General features: G+C 37.7%; 1 protein-coding gene across 10 annotated transcripts in view; it reads right to left on the bottom strand.

The window, feature by feature from the left end:
• Window positions 1–404: 404 nt before the first annotated feature.
• The window catches only part of akap10 (A-kinase anchoring protein 10), a 36,723-nt gene continuing 15,368 nt past the window's right edge, over window positions 405–21,759 (bottom strand). Inside the window, exons 4-16 of one of the 10 annotated variants that reach the window (XR_015492003.1) lie at window positions 20,414–20,971; window positions 16,540–16,638; window positions 14,930–15,014; window positions 13,225–13,348; window positions 12,546–12,682; window positions 7,793–7,937; window positions 7,526–7,696; window positions 7,305–7,420; window positions 4,695–4,777; window positions 4,290–4,342; window positions 3,663–3,758; window positions 1,291–2,850; window positions 405–1,235 (exon numbers count right to left, since the gene is read on the bottom strand). Coding sequence is in view for 4 of the 10 variants with exons in the window: in XM_087254540.1 (XP_087110666.1) it covers window positions 2,845–2,850; window positions 3,663–3,758; window positions 4,290–4,342; window positions 4,695–4,777; window positions 7,305–7,420; window positions 7,526–7,696; window positions 7,793–7,937; window positions 12,546–12,682; window positions 13,225–13,348; window positions 14,930–15,014; window positions 16,540–16,638; window positions 20,414–20,971 (1,673 nt within the window). In the remaining 6 variants the exon portion in view is untranslated. Of the gene's footprint in view, window positions 2,851–3,662; window positions 3,759–4,289; window positions 4,343–4,694; window positions 4,778–7,304; window positions 7,421–7,525; window positions 7,697–7,792; window positions 8,660–9,801; window positions 10,691–11,889; window positions 12,683–13,224; window positions 13,349–14,929; window positions 15,015–16,539; window positions 16,639–20,413; window positions 20,972–21,759 lie in introns of all 10 variants that reach the window. The other 9 variants (XR_015492005.1, XR_015492004.1, XR_015492006.1 and 6 more) reach the window with 9 other exon arrangements.

Raw genomic sequence — 21,759 nt, 5'->3', positions numbered from 1 at the left:
AGGTGTGCCAAGCTTCATATTCAAAAAGACTTGAGGCTGTAATTCCTGCCAAAGGCGCATCAAAGAAGAATTGAGCAAAGGCTGTGAATACTGATGTACATGTGATTTTTCAGGTTTTTTATTTTTAATAAATTTGCAACAATTTCAAAAACTCCTTTTTCACATTGTCATTATGGGGTATTGTGTGGAGAATTTTGAGGAAATAAATGAATTTAATCCATTTCGGAATAATTCTGTTACATAAAGAAATGTGGAAAAAGTGAAGCGCTATGAATACTTTGCGGATGCACTGTATTAGTGCAGTTTGAAATCTAAAATATGGACTTTGTCGAAAGCTTTATAGCATGAGTGCAAATGCTTATTCAATCTAAGCCGCAAACTCAAAAAAAGACAATGTGTCGAGAGACATTTCAACAATATATGTATTTAAATCAAACACATTTAAATATATTATAGATTAAGTACACATATATGTCAGAAAACATATTAGTGGTACATAGTACCAAAAGTCTTTTGCCTGTTTCTCGTCTGCATCTCAATGAGGTCCAAAGCAATAACTTCATGTCCAAGCACACGTTTGAAAATGAACAGTCATCACTGAGATTTGCTTAGACAGAGTTTGACATATCATACAAAAGAAGAAGAAAAATGAAGACAGTCAATCACCATAAAAGAACTAACATTAATATATGGCGGTAAACCACATTTATACAGAACGGGCATAGACATTGCTCTAGCAGTTCAGTTTCGGTGTGTCTCTACAGTCTAGAATCAGATCCGGACAGAGTCGGAGAGGGAAAGAAGGGTCATTGGTTCTCATTCCAGTTCGAACTGTAACATCAGTCGCTTCAAATCCATGAGAGACAGACAGAACAGCCTCAGACAATGATCGACTGGCATACCGTAAATCGAAATAAAACTGTACACAGCCATCCGGGGTATTTCTGCATTTGTGTTTTTCTGTACTAAATAAAAAGCCTAGGCATTTCATAACCACTCTTTCTTAAAAAGTGAACATGAAAGATAAAAGAGACGTGTCAGATAAGAACTAAGTTGAGGAAGGGAAAACATTTAAAGGGATGGTCTACCCAAAAATGAAAAATGACTCTGTTTACACTGTAAAAATGCTGGGTTCAGCTCCATTCCTTCATCTTGTCTCAACACAAATCAATTAAGTTAACTTAATCTTTTTTTTTTAAGTGGATTGAACATAAAACAAATAAAGTTGCCCCCCCCTAAAAAAAAATTAAGAATTGTGCTTTCAACTGATTTTAAATAAGTAGTTTAAACAAACTAAACAAAACTTTGTGTTTCTGTCTTCTTTTAAACACAAAAGAAGATATTATAAAGCTGAAAACATGCAGCCACAGACTTCCATAGTAAAAAGAAACAAATGATACACTGTTAAAAAAAGTTGACTGAGCTTAAAATTGTAAGGCAAATTTCCCTGCAGTGCTTTTTGAGTTGACCGAGTCAAGTACAATACTTGTGTTAAAAGTTGAGTCAACTAAAAAAAAAAACATGCATCAAGTTACCTTGCAATTTTGAGTTGTCACTTTTTTTTTTTTTTTTTACAGTGAATGGGTGTCAATGGTTACAGGTTTTAAACATTCTTCAAAATATCTCCTACTGTATTTAACAGAAACTCAAACAAGCAAAATGTGAGTAAACGATGACAGAATTTCCATTTTTGGATCAACTATTTCTTTAAGTAGACACCATTTCCTGTTCAGATTACAGGAAGGATAAAAGAGATGTGTCAGATAAGAACTAAGTTGAGGAAGGGAAAACATTTTCAGAGATAGTTCACCCTAAAATAAAAAAATGACTGTGTTTACACTGTAAAAATGCTGGGTTCAGCTTAATTCCTTTAACTTGACCCAACACAAATCAATTAAGTTAACTTAATCCTTTTTAGAAATTGAAATGGATTGAACATTATTAAGTTGTCCCCCCCAAAAATTAAGAACTGTGCTGTTTCAACTGATTGTAAATAAGTAATAGTAAAAGTCCTTTTCTAAGCGTAATCTACCTTATGTGGTTCCAAAACTTTGTGGTTCTTTCTTCTTTTAAACACAAAAGAAGATATTTTGAAGCTTAAAACCTGCAACTACTGACATCCACAGTAAAAAACAAATGCTACACTGTTAAAAAGAAGTTGGCACAACTTAAAACTGTAAGGCAACTCCCCCTTGCTTTTTTGAGTTGACTCAACTTAAACTGAGTCAAGTGCGATTCTTGGGTTTAAAGCCGAGTCAACTCAAAAAAACCTGTGCAGCAAGCAGCCTTACAATTTTAAGTTGAGTCAACGTTTTTAACACTGTATGGGTTTAATAGTTACAGTTTTTAAACATTCTTCAAAATATCTTCTTCTGTGTTTAACATAAAACTCAAAGTAAGCAAAGTAAGCAAAGTGTGAGTAAACATTGATAGAATTTCCATTTTTGGATGAAACATCCCTTTAAGTAGACACCATTTCCTGTTCAGATTACCAAGCGCTTCCTGTTGGTCAACATGGTAAGAGGTTGGTTTTGAAATTCAGTGTTCATTCAGTCTTGTTCTGAGCGTTGGTCTGCTGCATGACAGCTCTGCGTATTTAGTCCAACTTGTTTCGCTACTCATCAAATAATAATAATAAACACAAATATCCTTGGGGTGGATCGTATTTTGGCTATTAGTGTGCAAACCTAAACACTCACGCTCTCAAACGGTCACATGCAGGAAGTGATGGAATGCCTCGATCAGTCCTCACGGATATGTTAATGCAGCTTGGCTGAGTGTTCCGTCTTCAGGCCGTTCACTTCAGGAGGGCATCAGGAGCTGCGCCCACACTCACACAGACGGTCATAGCTGGAAAAATAAATCAATTACATCAATAAATAAAACACGCAACACAGGGGTTTGTTCAAACTACTTATTTAAAATGAGCTGAAATAACGCAATTCTTGTGGGGTTTCTGTGACAATTTAATTGTTTTTTGTTATTTCCACTTAAATTTGTAACAACTAATAGGGTAACTTAATTAACCAAATCACATTTTTTACAGTGCACTTCAGTGTGGGGACAAATTTGCACTTTTAACCGACTAAGATGTTTACCTCAATAATCTTAAGGCTTAGTGTTTTTCTCTAAATAAATGTAATTACATGGTAAACTTTTCCAGAATGCCAACATGTTCCTTACTGGGTAAATTAGTATCCATCCATTCATTCATTCATTTTCCTTCAGCATAGTCCCTTTATTCAAAGGGTCCCTTTATTCATATGTTTTATATGGTGGATGCTCTTCCAGCTGCAACCCAGTACTGGGAAACATCCATACACATTCACACACACAGTCATACACTTCAACCAATTTAGTTTATTCAGTTCACCTATAGTGCATGTCTTTGGACTCTACATAGAAATGTCAACTGGCCCAGCTGGGACTCGAACCTGCAAACATCTACAATTTTTACCGAGTAAATTGTCCTCTCGCTTCTCTTACGTATTTACAAAATATTTTTCCATTGCTCATTTCTTATTGCATTTAATTTGTTTGAAATGAATAAATCTGAATAAATGCCATCTTCAAATAACCAGATAAAAGAACATTTTAGAGCATTGCAATATGGCAAGAGACTAAATCTGGTGAATGTGAGGACAAAACTAATAGAAATGTACTTTTGTTGCTTTTACTTCAGGACTTCCATGGTGTCCCTGCTGCATGACATCATTGACGATCATCTTTGCAATCTTCCACGCCATCTCTTCTTGTGCCTGAAACACAACAAATGTATATATATATACCATGAACCATACTTAAATCATCTAAAATCCCCCTATTTAAAATACATTAAAGGGGTCATGACTAGGCCCACACAGAATCTGTGCACACAGAATTCCGCAGATTTTCCGCAGATTTCTGGAGATTTTTACCCCATTATTTATTCTATTTATTTACTTGAGTAAAAGTGTAAATATGAATTTATTCAGTTTTTTTTTTCAGTAATTTATTACTTTTTATTTAATATATTAAGGTTTTAGTTATGATACTCCGCTGGATACTCTCAAAATAATTCCGCAGAAATCAGCAGATTTTTAAAAAAATTCTCAGCAGAAATAGCAAAAAAGGTCCGCAGATTCCGTCTGGCCCTGTTCATGACATGTGAAATCAAAATAACATCACAACTTTATTAACACTATAAGTGAACCTCAAAACACATACAAAAAAATAAATAAATCCACATCATGACCACTTATAAAATAATTATTGTACATGTAATTTGAAAGCAAAAGGCAGGAGCACACCTCATCTGAGTTTCCTTGAACCCATTTCTTCATTGCTAAAGAAAACATGGAACCTGTTAGGAAGAGAACAAAGCGAGAGTGTGAGCGAGCGGGACAGAGCTGCGAATCCTGCTTTTTTCACTGCTCTTCACAGCAATCACACACCACCGGCTACTTATCGCCATGGCAACACCCTCTCCACTCTCAAACTGAAGACTACAAAAGCTCTTCAAGCACAAGTCACTCATAACCGAGAGCCAACTCACAGAATACACAACATGTGCAAGAGCGCGTGTGTGTCTGAGGGAAGAAAACATTCTTTAAGAGTCAGTGTGTGTGTGTGTGTGTGTGTGTGTGTGTGTGTGTGTGTGTGTGTGTGTGTGTGTGTGTGTGTGTGTGTGTGTGTGTGTGTGTGTGGTGTCGTACCCTTGGACTTCTTCACGTCTGGTTCTGGCTCAGCCTCTCTGATGAACTGGCCCAGCTCATTCACCTTTCCAAAGGTCATTCTTCTGAGATAAAAGCAAGAAAGACTGAAGCTGGGTCTGAATGAATTGTTTTGTGTATAACATGATAAACATCAGCAAAAAGGATCATTCTTTAGAGAGGCTTTTACTTGTTCATGCCACAAATAAAAACTCAGAATTGTTATTAAGTTATCAGAAAGCATTATACTGTTAAAAACAAAAAAGAAACATACAACAATTGCGTCTGCGTATGTATATACTGCTACGAGTGTGATATTGCATTTATATAACAGTTCAACGGCATATTCTTGTGTATAAAAAAGAGAATTAAACACGGAGTCTCAAAAACCCATTTGTATGAGGAACTACTTTCTTCCACCACTCCTTCACATCTGCAGCTGACGTCAGAACAGCGGAAGCCGTTGCTACTTTGCCAACATCACTTCAGGGCTAGTGTTTGAAAGATTCTCTAGCGTAATGTCTAAATTGATGACAAAACAGGTAATTTTGCTCACATTTTAAAATTAGGGGAAAAAAGTAAAGCTGAACAACATGAAATACCATCAGTCTACAGAGATATCTCCCAGGATTTTTCTGTTGCATAAAGGGAGATCACAACATTACTATGGTATAAATGCAGCACTTCAACATACAAAACAGAGAGAGATCAACATAGAAAGTCATTTCTATGTTTAATAATGATTTGATCAGCTGAAGTTTGAAATTACGCTTATTATGCGGTCTCTGTTGCCATCTTGTGGATGAACATCGTCAACTGTCTTTGCTAAAGGAACGCGCTGCCTCTCAAAATGATAAATATTTTAAAATAGGCACTATTCTTATAAATAAACTGCATGGTTGCAATCTAAACAACTACGTTCTCATCTAAAAAAGCATCAAAAGTACATTATGTTGTGCAACAGCTGCAGTATTTGTCACTTTGACACTGTAGAGTGTCCTCTGCTTGTTGCTGTATGTGGGTGGAGTAATACAAGGGTGAAGGGTAAGGAGGCTGGACAAGTGCTGCTACTGGAAGAATATTGCACGGCTATCAGCCAATCAGATTCAAGAACCAGACAGAACTGTTGTATATATAAATTTATAAAATAGTTCTGTCTGGTTCTTGAATCTGACTGGCTGATAGCCGTACGATATTCTGCAATGTCAGAACTTGTACAGCCTCTTCACTCTTGTGTTTTACTCCGCCCACACAAGTGGCAAGCAGGACCTAGAGTTATAATATTGCAGCTATTGGACAACGTAATATACTTTTGAGGCTTTTTTTATTTACTTTTAAAAGTTTTTATGTACTTTTAATGTACTTTTGATGCTTATGTTTATATTGTACATATACATATATATATATATATATATATATATATATATATATATATATATATATATATATATATATATATCTATATCTATATATATATATATATATATATATATATATATATATATATATATATATATATTGGCAGCATGTAATTACTGTAACTGATGCTGTTGGGGAGGGGACAGGAAAGAGTAAAATAAAAGGATGTAAAAATGTGTAAACTGAGCGTACTGATAAATTATTAAAGAAAATAAACAAATTTGAATAATAAAGAAAAACAGTATTAAACTGGAAAAAACAACAACACTAAAATAACTTGTAAAAAATAAAAATGTAAAATAAGACCTTTTAAAAATATCTCAACTGTTATTGTAATCTACACTCTAAAATAAAGGTACAAAAGCTGTCACAAGGGGTAAGCACCTTTTCAAGTGTGTCAAAGAGAACACTTTTGTACTTAAAGTGACTAATATATACACTTTAGAAACAATCATATAATTTTAGGATGCCAATATGGACTTTTTAAATACAAACATGTACTTGGAACACAAACAGAGCTGAGATCAAGATCATAATGCATTTTGAAAGAGTAAATTAAACCAAACAAACAAAAACTCATAAATAAGTTAACAGAAACTGATAATTAACATATTTGTTTTCTTTCTCAATGATGCGCAAATGGTTCAGTGCATTAAAAAATGATAAAATAATGACGAATCCTTACTATTACTCTTACTTACTGTATATTCTTATGATCCATCAACCTAGTGACTAGAAGTGTAGTATGAAAAAGATAACTGGAAAAGAATTGGACTACTCATTAATAACATTATACCTTGGGAAAATACCAGAAGTTATTCCAACTATTGACAAGTACCTAATTCAAATCCTATTGGTAAGTAGCAGAAAAGCCATAACTCAAAAATGGTTACAGGCTGACCCTCCAACACGGGCTCAATGGATAGGAGTTGTAAAGGAAATACACTATATGGAGAGACTCGCTTTTAAACTAAGATTTGATAAAAAAAGTGTACCAAGTACTGAAAAAAATGGTCTGAATATGTCATTGTAAACAATTTGTGATAATGTATGTGAAACGTATCATGACTTGATTCTGTAACCCCTACAACAACCACTTTGTTCTGTTCTTTTTTTTCCCCTCATCTCTTAAAAAAAAAAAAAGAAAAAGAAAAAAGAAAAAAAAAAGAAGTGTAGTATGAGTGTCAGACTCACCCAGCATATGGTCTCTGATAGAGAGACTCAGGGTCCAGACTGGCGATGTCCACAGTTATCGCCTCATCGAAGTTCTTCAAGATCTTGATTGCTGCTTTTTTAGTACCTTGCTGCAACTGAAAGCGTAAAAATGGAAACATCAGGAAAAAAAAAACATTTGTGCAAGCATATTGTCAATGAACCCTAATAAAAATGAGCAACATGGGCCTCTAGAGAATCACCTGGACGTGTGACCCTTCTGTAACGCTCGAGTTGCGCTCGCCTTCCTGGGTCCAGCCCTGGTTCGGAGTGTTGGCATTTCCTCCAATGAACTCATCCACCCGTACAGAGTTAATAAGGTCGCTTAAATACTTGTAGTAAAGGTTGCTTGACAGAAAGCCTGGCATGTAAACCTGAGGTTGAGAGAACATGAAACATTGACTAGGAAAGTCACAGGGCCAATCCCAATTAATTTTTTTTTGGTAAAGTATTATGACGACATAACTGACCTTCTCCATGGTGGTCCAGGCCTGTCTCAGTGGAGTGTTAAAGCAGTCTGGAAGAGGTCCGCCTTCTCGACAGATATTAGATTCAATCTCCATCCGTACAGAGTCACCAAAACCCAACGGATTTGTTGCTTGGAGTGAAAAATACCTAAACAGATCACACGATTTGTTGAGTCTATCGAGAGTAACAATTTTGAGCTTGGTACATCGTAAACAGTAAAAAGAGGTATGAGCAAAATTACAGTCTCACTAGACAAGGACATTTACTGAGTTGTTGTGAAGCCACTCCATTGATATTTTGGCAGTGTGCTTTGGGTCATTGTCCTGCTGGAAGATAAACTGTCGCCCCAGTCTGAGGTCAAGAGCACTCTGAGGCAGGATTTCATTCAGGATGTCTCTGTACATTGCTGCATTCATCTTTCCCTCTATCCTGACTAGTCTTCCAGTTCCTGCTGCTGAAAAACATCCCCACAGCTTGATGCTGCAGCCACCATCCTTCACTATAGGGATGGTATTAGCCTGGTGATGAGCGGTGCCTGGTTTTCTTCAAGCATAACGCCTGGCATTCACTCCAAAGAGAATTTTAGTCCAATCAGACCAGAGAATTTAGTTTCTTGTGGTCTGAGAGTCTATCATATGCCTTTTGATAAATTCCAGGCAGGGAGTGGCTTCCGTCTGGCCACTCTACTATACAGGTCTGATTGGTGGATTGCTGCACAGATGGTTGTCCTTCTGTAAGTTTCTTCTCTCTCCACAGAAGAACATGGGAGCTCAGACAGAGTGACCATCGGGTTATTGATCACCTCCCTGACTAAGGCCCTTCTCCCCTGATTACTTAGCTTAGATGGCTGGCCAGCTCTAGGGAGAGTCCTGGGGCCTCATGTATCAACGCTGCGTACGCACAAAAACTTTGCGTACGCCAGGTTTCACGCTCAGAATCGCTCACGTTTGGATTTACTAACAATGAACTGAACGTGGGAATGTGCGCAGCTCCATGGCAGCTTTATGGCTGGCGTACGCACATTTTTTGTGCGTGTCTGTTTTATTTCCATTGGCGACTCCTAGAGGCAGTTGTGTTAAATTCCTCTCTACAAAGTGTCTGAGCCTTGCAATGGCAGCTGTATGAGACGGGTTATTCTAGCAGGTATATAAGGTTTCCATACCATACAGTTGACCAGCTAAACATTAAAGCACAATTTGCAGCAGTCGCCTGTTTTCCCAATGTAATCTGAGCTATCTACTGCACGCACATTGCTATAAATACACTATCTGAAGATGAATTTGCATGCGTGAATCAGACACATTTCCATTCAATAAATGTGCAAATAAAATATGATGTACAAACTTATTAATGATTCCTACTTGTCTTTCTCGTGATAAATAGTTAGCAAAATCTAATATGTAGCGGGGGAAAAAAGAAGAAAGAGTTTATCAGACGCTGGATTCCAACCAAGTTCATGCTCGAACGTGACAAAACATGCACACATGCGTCTTACAAGCGCGCCACTGAGACTGTTAAGGATACTGCAACAGTTCACACCTATGAATCACAATATTTCTTTTATAATTCACTCAGTGCAATGTTCAGACCCAACTGTGTTAACCGCATCAGCTTAACTCTCCCACTCTATTTTTTTTCTTTTGTTGTTAATTCCGGAGAACAAACTTGCAAATAACACCGCTTTTCTCCGGTCTACCTCCGAAAGCAGCACCTCCAATTCACACTGTTCAAAGTTTCTATTTTTGCCTGCTTTTGCCGTTGCTTTTTCGTTGGGTTTTTCCAAAGTAGAGTCATTAGCATATTCATACGGGGGAGGAGGCAGGGAGGGGTTTTGTGCTCGTGCATGTTACGCTCAGTTTCACGTTCATTCAGATGTACAAAAGAATATGCGTGAGACTCGGCGTACGCAGTGTTTCATACATCTGAATTTTTTTCTGCGTACGCACATTTACAGCTTTGTGCGTACGCAATGTTTTAGTATGATTTCCACATAAGTCTTCGTACATGAGGCCCCTGGTGTTTAAAAACATCTTCCACTTATGGATGATGGAGGCCACTGTGCTCATTGGAATTTTCAGAGCAGCAGAAATCTTTCTGTAACCTTCCCCAGCCTTGAGACAATCCTGTCTCGGAGGTCTACTGACAAATCCTTTCTCTTCATGGATGGTTTGTGCTTTGACATGCACTGTCAACCCTGGGAGCTTATATAGACAGGTGTATGCCTTTTCAAATCATGTCCAATCAACTGAATTGACCACAGGTGAACTCCAATTAAGCTGCTGAAACATCTCAAGAATGATCAGTGGAGACAGAATATACCAGAGCTCAATTTAGAGCAGGGATCACCAAACTTGTTCCTGAAGGGCCGGTGCCCTACAGATTTTAGCTCCAACTCTAATCAAACACACCTGAACAAGCTAATCAAGGTCTTACTAGGTATACTTGAAACATCCAGGCAGGTGTGTTGAGGCAAGTTGGAGCTAAACCCAGCAGGGACACCGGCCCTCCAGGACCGAGATTGGTGACCCCTGATTTAGAGCTTCACGGCAAAGACTGTGAATACTGATTTACATGTGATCTTTCAGGGATTTTTATTTTTGATAAATTTGCAACAATTTCAAAAAATCTTTTTTTACATTGTCATTAAGGGGTATTGTGTGTAGAATTGAGAAAATAAGTTAATTTAATGAATTTTGGAATAAGGCTGTAACATAAAAAATGTGAAAAAGTGAAGCGCTACGAATACTATCCGGATGCATTGTACTGTACCTAATCTAATCTTTATTTTTGTTTTTCTATTGGATTCAAGTCAGGTGATTGGCTGGGTCATTCTACTACTTTATTTTCTTTCTTTGAAACACTGAAACAAAATTATACAGTGTTACTGTTTTACTGTAAGTCTTAAAGGGTCACGAAACACCAAAACACATTTTTGAGCTGTTGACAGTCATATATGTGTCCCACACTGCTAAAAACACTATTAGGACACCTATATTTCACTAAAAAGTGTAAATTGGTTGTTTTTGCGTTATTTCAAGCAAATTCGTACTTCCTGTTTGAAACGAATTTTTGAAGCTGCGTCACGGTCATGACATAATAGCCTGTATTCCAGCCTGCAGACTGGGCGTCTGTGCCAGAGTGTGCCTTATTACGTCTTACAGTGTGCTGCATTAATGCATGAGTAAGGGTTGGTTCAAACCAATCAGCGCGCTCTATTGTGCAACTTCATTAATATTCATTAGTGTCACCGTCTTTACACCACAGAGACGCCACGTTGTGTTGGCAAAACAAGCGTGAAGTGTTGCTTTTACAGTTTGCTGCCATTAAGTTTCGTTTTCATTTTCTCTCTGTGAGAGCTCATCTGGATCACGTGTGGATTAACGGTGTACGCGACGCTCGACAACAATAATTTACGTGTCTAAGGAGGATTATTGTTTACCTGAGAGCTGTTCTCATCTGCAAACGCTGAAATCCGGATTCCGGATGTAGTCTTCTCTTCATAAAGACGCGGCTCTAGTTGCTGGTGATTGTCCTGTCTCTACAGATTTGGTAAGTGAGCGACCAGTGCTCTTTGTATATTCAGTTTGTTCGTATCAAATAAGTTAACTATTGCATTGAGTGCAAACATGTTAGCACCGCATTTAGTGACCGGAATAACACATGCGGCTTTCGGACGCTACCTGCCGTGTGCATCTAAGTTTCCGGGAAATGCGGAGTTTTTTTCTCTCTCATTCGCCGTGCGGTATCAAACATTGCATGAAAAATACACGCATAGAGCAGATCTTCGAATCAAATATCTCATTTGTCGCGAGGGGCATGAATGAATTCCCTGAATGAAAGAGCCAAACTGCAGTTAAAATCCAACATTTAATAATTTGGCAAATAATTCGACTACAGATGTGCATGTAGGTTAAACACCATCCCTTTCTCCTGTGTATTTTGACTGAAACTCGCGCGTGCCCAAATAGACACTCCCACACCCTCCCACTTTAGTTTCTCCGACACTCCCCCCTAAACAGAGCTGGACACCCCCACTTTTCTGACTTTTTCCAAAGAAGAGGTGTGAAAACACCCTGCTGAAACGAGGGGGTTTCATGGCCCTTTAATACAGCTTTGCAATGGATTAGTAACATTTTAGGAAAATACCATCTGAATGATTGGCAACAGGCGACATGGTGGAGCAGTGGATAACGCTGTCACCTCACAGCAAGAAGGTGGTTTGAGCCTCAGCCAGGTCAGTTGGCATTTCTGAGTGGAGTTTGCATGTTCTCCCCGTGTTCACGCGAGTTTCCTCCGGGTGCTCCGGTTTCCCCCACAAGCCCAAAAACATGTGAACAGGTGAATTGGGTATGCTAAAATTGACTGTAGTGTATGCATGTGAATGAGTGTGTATGGATGTTTCCCAGTGATGAGTTGCAGCCGGGAGGACATCCGTAGCGTAAAACATTTGCTGAATAAGTTGTCGGTTCATTCCGCTCATGACCGCAAAAAGACGATAATTTCTAGACGATCAGACAAATTTAAATCAACTACCAACAAAATTAACTTTTCTGAATTGGAAAAATGCTTTTATTTTACTTCATTATTATTAAATAATTGCACAAAAAAGAGAAGTTATCCAAAGTTTTTTTCTTTTTCATAGTACCATCATTTAACATAACAATTAAAAACTCAATTTATGGATGACTTTCCAATTTGACGACCATCCCTAATACTAGGCTAAATTGACATTACTGAAGTTCAAAACGTACGTACTTGTCATAGAGGATCATTGCATCATTCTGGGCTTCCTGTCCATCATACTGGCCTTTTTTGGCAGCCAACTGATCTTGAAAATTTTCTGCAGCCAGCCAGAACTGCAGCACGTTCATCGCATCCTCCTTTTCCATGTACTGCATTGGCGCACACGCACACACACACACACACACACACACACACACACACACACACACACACACACACACACACACACACACACATACACACACACACACACACACACACACACACACACACATACACATACACATACACACACACACACACTTTGAATTAGGTTTCAATCCCACTTTATAATCCCTTGCCACTTCAAATGCACTTGGATCAGAAATCCATCAATTTATACGCACACTTGCACTTTTGGTACAGTTAGAAACAGGTTTTGGGCAGACTGTCGAGCTCAGCATATTTCCTGTGCTTAGACAGCTCCATGCATAAATTTAACTTCAAACGGGACACATAATATCAGGACACATAAAACACTTAAAATCCAATTTTGAAGCACATTTAAAAAGTAAAGCACGTCATATATTATGCAACATCTATACATATATAATTTAAAATGCATCTAAAAAGGATATCTTCACATATATTTCAGTAAACTACAAGTTAACCATATTTAAAGTTGCATTCATTCCTTTAAGAGTGTCCTCACCTCAGAGAAGTAGAAGAGGGCTGATTCGCAAAAGAGGATGTCCGCCAGGAACACCGAACCGCTGGTCAGCACCTCGATCTGGTACTTACAGAAATAATGGCTGCGCAAAAACTCAGTAAAGTGCCTGCGAAAGGGATGCCAGACATTTTTAAGTGCAGGAAGAAAAGAAGCTGGATAAGCCAATTTCTGTTAAATGTCTGAATGTCAATTAAATGAGAGTAATAATTTTTTTTAAAGCCATAAAGATAAAAATGTATTATCTTAATGCAATAAGATGAAACTATTTAAGATATTTCACCCACCCCGACTTAAAATAAATAGAAAACATTGCTTTATATTATCAATATTTTACTTTTTATAATGAACTTATTACAGCAAACAAACAATCCCATTTATAGAATGGAGTTACACTAGTCAAGCTGCACCCATTTTTTGCCTTGAATTGCTCACCAATGTCTTATGCATTGTCCTCTATCAGTCTATCAGTAAAATCTGATTCAATTACATCATTTAATTTAAACATATATTTCCAGTTAGCTTTTTTTGTAGCTCAGGAGTAAAACAAACAAAAAAAGTTACTTTAAATTATAAATTACGATCTCTTATAAAGGCATACACCCCAACTAGTGGTGTAACGGACCACCAATCTCACAGGTTTGGATCACATGGTGGTTTTTTAGTCACTTTTTGGATCAGCCAAAAAGGGGAGGAGACAAATGTAATTTACTTTTCATTTACTACAAAAACAGTACTGCAAGACACTTTTGGTTTTAACAAACAGAACTTAGAACCTGTAATTTAATTAAAACTAAAATGAAGAAATGATCAGCTGCATAAAAATAAATAGTAAAATATTCCGTACTGTGAGAAATTCACCCTTAAAAGTGTTGCTGATAACGTTAAATCTAGAAGAAACATCTAACTCATATTTATTTTTAGTCTAATTTTCAGCAAATGATTCAGCTATTCACTCATAAAACTTCATTTTTCATTGCTAGATCATTTTTGTACAATTATTCAGTGGAATATTTTTGATGGCCACCTATTGCTTAAATAATGTAAATGCTGCCTACAACATTCATTTTTGAGCATTATGAAGATAACATAAACACATGCAAATCACCATCATTTATGATTTGTTGCGTGGGTGTTTAGATCTCAATCTTTAAATGATTAATCGTGCAGCTTACACTGAATGCATTAACGCAGGCTAAACAAGTAGTAACAGAAATCACCTTTAATAACCTAAGAAACCAACCACATCCGGAATAACCTATCACAACTTTTTCCATCATGAATATATTTAACAGTAAAGCCTAAATGCTATCATACATGCAATTTAAATGACGTGAGTGGTGATCTCTCTGTGATTGTTTGAAATTTAGGATTAATCTACAAGTAAAAATATGTATTAATCTGCGGGTCTCGTGTGTTCCGAACCATGTGTTGTAATCCATACGAATCACGGATTGACCGTGATCAATTACATCCCTAGCCGCAACCTTCCCGATCATTCTCATATGAGGTGGTGAGCCAAATCACGAATACTATGGTCCAACTTTGGCCCGCGGGCCCAAGTTTGGACATCTGAGATAGACGGAGTATATTCAAAGCTAATTTTCAGCAAACTGTATGCAAAGAGTGATAAACCCACACAAAAATGACAGCAACATTTGTGAACGATATTGTGACTAAAATTACTTACTGTTGGTCAATGATGGAGAACACAACAGATTGTGCAATGACGAAGCAGTTTGGGTCCACCTGGCCGTCCTCCCCACAGATTTTTGCTAACACAAGGAAAAAAAGTGTCTAAAATATGCTTAAAACTCTAAACATGTTTAAAGTCTGCATGAACCAGAAGTTGCTAAGACTTTTAGTTCAGTATGCTGATGTACTTCCAACTGAAACTGAATATTGAGTAGGGGGCGTGGTCTTCTCATCATTCTCTCATAGCAAACTAACGGTAGGGATGGCTGACGTGAAACTGATGTTTCGACACAGTGTCGAGATCCCGAAGCCCAAGTGTTTCGAAACACTGCACCGAAGCATGATCCGAAGCACCCAGGTCACGTGAATAAAAAAGTGTTTCGAAACACCTAGTCACGTGACTAAAGTAATTCAAAGCATCGATCAGCTTAGAAGCGTTTCGAGACCTGACAGGTCTGCATTTGGCTGCCAAGGTCAAGAAAAAAACTGTCTCTTATGGCCTAAAGGACTATTTTAATCATGTTTCTGTTTTTTGTAGCCTAAATAGGATACAGCTGCAGTTACGCCATCAATTTAGGATCATTTTTGTAACACTGTAAAACGATAATAAATATTTTTACAGTATGGTTGGGTTCAGGGTTTGGGTAGACATTAATAAAATACCATAAATGGGAAATTTAACGAATAATATAAATAATTCATGATAACTTCAGGCCACCGTTTCTGATCTAGCAACAACCCTGTTTTACGACCAAAACAAGACATATTTATTCACAAATTGTTCATTCGGATATCAGACCAATGTTGAAACAAAACGATACAAGAGCAAAGCATTATCAACTGGTATTAAAGCATTTCAAAACAACTGATTCAGGCTGGCTTCGAACCTACTATCCCCGCATTGTAGTCTGACACCTAATCCACTGTAGTAAATTTCTTGAAGGACCAAGTATACAAAGTGGGGTTTAATGCCTCAATTTGTTCAACTGTTCTTTGCTGAAGCTGTTTCAGTGCAATACATAAAAAAAGACCACTAGATGTCACTGTAGAGTGGAGTTTCGAAACGTTTCGAAGCTTCGACACATTTGCTTCGACTGTTTCAGTGTTTCACGAAGCCTCGCTTTACCCACCACTAACTAACGGTAAGACTTGTGGGGTTAAAAATATTGTGGCTGAAGACATCAAACTGACGTCAACAGAAAAAATCGCCACTCCAAATGCAGAAGCAAATGGTCAGACTTCGAATATCATCAAAAAAATAATTATTCAGTGGATTAACTTATCCAGATTAATTATTCACCTAAAGAATAACAGTGTGCATCAGCAAAATAAACATTGTAAATTTGGATTGTGCACAGATTTGAAGTGCTCACATGCTAAAGAGCTTATTCCAGCCAATTAAAGATATGCCACAAGAATTTGTTACCAATTAAAATAAGGTCTTCAAAGACAGCAAGCATCCAGCAGATGAATCTATAAAACCAAACCCCCATATTCTAATCACCCAGTATCTCCTACAAACATAAGTATCTTGTCTAAACACAGAGAAGCACTCAATCAGCAGCCATTAAACACTGAGGTCATTGAGATAAGAAGTTCTCTTACCCACAATGTCGTTGCGTATCTGTTCGGTGATGGGAATTGGTCTAGCAGCATCAGGAGATATGTACTTAGTGAAAATGTTAACGGCATCTCTCTCTATACCTACAAAACAATGATAAAAAAACAATAATTGGAAAAAATGCATATATAAAGTCAATGAAATTGGATGCAGAAGAAAAAAAGTTGAAGGACATTTCACACTCTTCTCACAGCAAACATCCTCTTCACAGACTTTTAATTCACCATTCAGTTACAGCTATTTATCAAAGCGCCGTGTGTGCTTAAGTGTCACTATTAATCAAACAAATGACTTGGACACTTCGAGCAAAGGCCCAGGGACAAATCTAATGTCTACAGCTTGTTAAACATTAATATCAAACTCAAATACAGGATGGACATATTTCACCATGAAGACCATCTCAGAGTGCTTGTCCGAGAATTACTTTTTATATTAGACAGTATTATATATGTTCATGTATGTATTGAATTTCAGCATTGTGCATATATGCACGCAGCACACACATACACACAAATATTTGTGCATTGAAAGCTTCCAAAGCACAAAACTGTTCAAATTAATTTATAGTGGAACAAGGTTTTTAAAAGGAACACCTAATGGAAATAGGCTAAAGCGTAAATTTAAAGCGTGTCTCTTCATGGGGTTTCTTTACAGCATCAATAATTTAGTTAAAATATTATCAGTTAAATAGACGCTAGCATTTATGTACTTGTACAAGTGTAAAACGAAATGCCGTTTAAATGCAAGCGTCGTCAGGAGCAATAGATGAGCGCTGAAACTCCAAAGAAAACTGTGGTAAAATAAATGTTTATATTTTAATAAACGTAAATAAACAATAAAAAATATGCTTCCTTTGTTTTCATTCTCCTGCTCGTGTACGTGCTAGTGACCAATAGCATTCAACTGCGCATCTAGCTCTGCCTTTTGTTACCCTTTTGTTATGCTAGGTATCATTTCAAAAGGGTACCCAAAGAGTAGTACGGTACGGTTCACTTTTTGGTACTTTTTCACAGTGGAAAGGATCATAAAAAGTTTACCAAACTGTACCATACCACTCAGTGAAAACGGGCCATAAGAGGTATCAATAATCCTGGACCAGATCGAATCCTGAGCGGATGCTATGGGGGTCATGGAGAAGAGGAGAGCATGGGACTATCCTAAAAGACCCGGTGACAAACGAGTCTACGCATTCATCCCTTGGGTCAGTCTAAACACCTACAGCTTCTCCATGATGGACGTCCAACGTTCTCCAGCCTCCGGCGCCTAGACTGCAGCTCTGCACAAGAAGTTTGGCCAGATAAAAAAAATAGTCTTGCCCAACTGAGCCTGGTTTCTCTCAAGGTTTTTTCCTTCACTTTCGTCAATTGGTAAAGTTTTGTTCCTCGCCCCTGGCTTGCATGGTTTGGGACCTATGAAGCTGTGCATTGATGGATTTGCTCTTCAGTGTTTGGACTTGAACTGAACTGAACTTCAACTCTAAAAAACTGGACTGACACGCTTTCAATTTACTAGAACTTTCATGTTAAGCTGCTTTGATACAATTTACATTGTAAAAGCGCTATAGAAATAAACATAAATTAAATTTAATAAAAAATGTTCATGGGTACTGACAAACCTATAGAACAATGTTACATTTTTATTTACTGAAATGTTGTCTAAATAATATCACATCAGAGGCTATTTCAGGGCAAATACAGACGGAACGACTGCTGATCAGCCATTAGAAGCAAGACTGATGTTAACAGTGTTTGAGTTTAATGGGGGTCTATGAGATGAGGAATCTCATCAGAGCATGTTTTAAATGTTGAAGCACTTTTCATAAAATCCATCTGAGGTGCTCTGAAAACCCAGCACCAGCCTTATAAAACGCAGTGAAGTGGACAAAGACTTGTTCCCTTTTAAGACAGTGAAGGCTCTCAGCACAGAAGCCATGGGCTGATAGGATCTGACTCTCCTTCTAAGCTGATTTGATGTCTTTCGGCTCAACTGGCTTTTTCCATTCACTGCTTTTACAGCCTGGAGCTTCTTTGTATTAGCCATTAATGAACACTCAACTCCTGACTTCTGCTCATTGTGCACCACTGCCAAGATGCTAAATGGGATCATTTACCAAGCCTGCGCTATAAAACCAATGCCGTATGGATATTAAAAGTCATCGTCCGATACAAAAGGAATATGTTGTAATGGTAAAAGGCCACTAAGCATGGAAAAACCGATTGGAGTTAAGTACAGAATTACAGATATTAGGGATTCTCTGTTGAAAGTGATGATTAAAATGCAGGCTAGGGGAAAATTACTAATGTGCTGCAAACTGTAAAGCTTAAATACTGTGTTTTATATTCAGCTAAGACGTTATTTAAATGTCAGAGTTATCAAACTGTATTTTTTACGTAATTTAAAAAAATATTTGTTTACTTACCACTAGGAAAACTCCTACCTGTCAACCCTCCCGTTTTTCCCGGGATTCTCCCGTATTTTACTGTTCTATCCAGCTATCATCCAGTAAAGGTATTTTCCCGTATTTATCCCATATTTTCGGTCTTTCTCTAAACAGCCGAGCCTCCCTATACGCAACCCATACCGCCGAACCACCAGGGGTCGCCCCATGCTTTAAAACGTGAGTCTTCTGTGCTTTTGCTTTGTTTAGGAATGAAAACACTTTTAAATAAATACTAAAAATGGCGCGATTCAATTTCCTTTTGATTGCAGGTGCCGTCGCCCATCCTATACAATCCTCAAAACAGTCATATAATGGTGCATGACTGTCAGCTGACGTGCTCCAAAGTGATAAACAGATGCTGTTTCCCAAACGGATTCTGTACACGCGATTTGAAGCGGAGAGAAAAAAGTCTGGCTTTTGGGTGCGCGTTTAAACAGACATACACACATAATTAATAATAATAATAACATATAAGGATGTCGATCTTGGCCTTAAATAAGCATAAAATGTAGGGAAAGCAGGCGAATGCTTTCATTATAACGTTAGATGTGTGCATTTTTAAAGTGACACCTGTTATTCAATGTAATAAAATAAAAAAACTTAATAAATGAGAGATTCCTTCGTTGTTCTTTAATCAGAATGTATAAGTTATACAGAGGAGAAACGGCTAATGAGATTTAATAGCTTGATTCTATGTCATTATAATAGCTATTAATTTTAATAAGCTGAACTGTTTGCTAATGTATTTGCTGCTAATCTACTTATTTATTTTTCTTTTGTTAATAATAATTTTAAAACATTACATGACTATTTAACTGTTTATTTACAATGAAACATTGAACAGATGAATGAACATATTTAGTAATTTGGGGATTTTTTTTTGGGGGGGGGGGGTTGTTGGGGAAATCCCTTATTATGGTGGGCATATCCCTTATTTTCACATCCCAATGTTGACAGGTATGCTGATCATAGATATATGTATATATGTGAATATACGACAGGCTCTCAATGGCCAGTCCTCCACATTCATTTCAAAGGAGCCCTACCCTGTACTAAAATGGCTGTTCTATTGACGCATTTCTAGCGTACGTGACATCTAATGTAAATATCTGTGGGTGGAAGTGATAAACTCCAAGTTTTAGATGATTATATCAGGTTTATGTTTTCTAAACACAGATTTTGTCACTGTTTTGAAACGCACTAGCATATAAATTTCCCCAGAACTAACAGACCTAAAATGTTTCATTTTAATTTCACGAGATCTTAAAATACAATATTAAAGCACCGAATATATATATATATATATATATATATATATATATATATATATATATATATATATATATATATATATATATATATCGCGCAGCAACCATCCTCAGTGGGAAGTTAATAAGGTTGACAAAAATGATACTCACTCTTCATAAGTTTGTCGGAGAGCTCACGAAGGCCTTTGACTGGTGTGCCCGTCCTGGACGAGGTCTGTCTGGTGGGTGTTTCTGATCGGAGCGCAGGCTGCAATTGAAGAGTCCCGGGCTGAGCCGTCCCATCAAAGCTAACAGAGTCTCTGTGGCTCATCAGAGCCCCACTGTGAGAGTTAGTGTCCTGGGGACTGGGGGTGTGTGGTCTGGAGGACGTCCTAGAGGAGAAAGCATCCTCTTCATCTCCCTCAGCCAGATTTAAAGGTCTGCTGGAGTGGTTTGGGGAGTCAGGTGAGTCTGGTGATCCCAGGGCAGCTGCGGGCTCAGCCAAGGTGCTGTGTTTGACTGAGTTGAGGCTGTGCGCCCTAACCCGCGACCAGCTGGTGGAGCGAAAGCTTTCGGCCTCGAGCCAGAAGCGGACCAGGTGCTCGGCTGAGCGCGTCTCCATGAACTGAATGAAATAGGGCAGGGCCACATTGTCCCGCAAGATCTGGTCTACAGTTTTGGAAAGCCGAGATCGAGTCTCTTGAATCTGATAGTTGACACTTGAGCGACCTGAAAAAAAAGGACACATTTTAAAACCGGTGCTTAAGACTTATTCATCAATTCAGAGATAACAAACTTGAAGGGCTTTTCTACTGCATGGTATGGTCCGGTTTGGTAGGATTCCCACTATGTTACTATGTAACTAGTATTTAACTTGGTGCTTTGTTAGTACCACCGTAGGTGTGGTTTTAAGCGAGCCGTACCATTACCAAAATGTGACACCATACACACTGCTGATGACCGATTGGTCGGAGAAAATGGTCACAACCAACGTGATTACGTTTGCGACATGATACACGAATCCTGACATATTTAAACAGTCAACTGCAGTCACTGCTGTGCTTTTGGATCGCACTGTATAGCTAGTTTAATGCTACTTGAAGAAAAAGCTGCCTGAAATGGCAGCATTATGTTAAAAAAAAGGTTCAGACATTCCTCTTGTTAGTTGTAGATATGGAATGATAACCAGTTACTAGGTTTACCAGGGTTTGGAAATGTCAAGGTTTTAAAATCCCAAAAATGTTCTGTTATACAGTTTCTACGATATACGGTGTGTAATATTATTTCACATATTTTAACTAATCTTTTTACACCTGAAAACCAACATCCTATATACAGTAGATATGTCTGAACAGTGCAGTGGCTTACTTTATATCCAAAGAAAAGAAAGATGCCTTTTCATGTTGTAAATAAATCTGTGTTTTTGACACTAATGAAGATAGCAGACGTTTCAATTATTTAGCCTCCAAATATTTAGTTCCAAAATATGTAAAATGTAAGTTAAAATAAAATATTTT

Source organism: Danio rerio, chromosome 5 (assembly GCF_052040795.2).
Source record: "Danio rerio strain M-AB ecotype USA chromosome 5, GRCz13ab, whole genome shotgun sequence".
Taxonomy (NCBI): Eukaryota; Metazoa; Chordata; class Actinopteri; order Cypriniformes; family Danionidae; genus Danio; species Danio rerio.
This window is presented reverse-complemented; position numbering and strand designations above follow the sequence as displayed.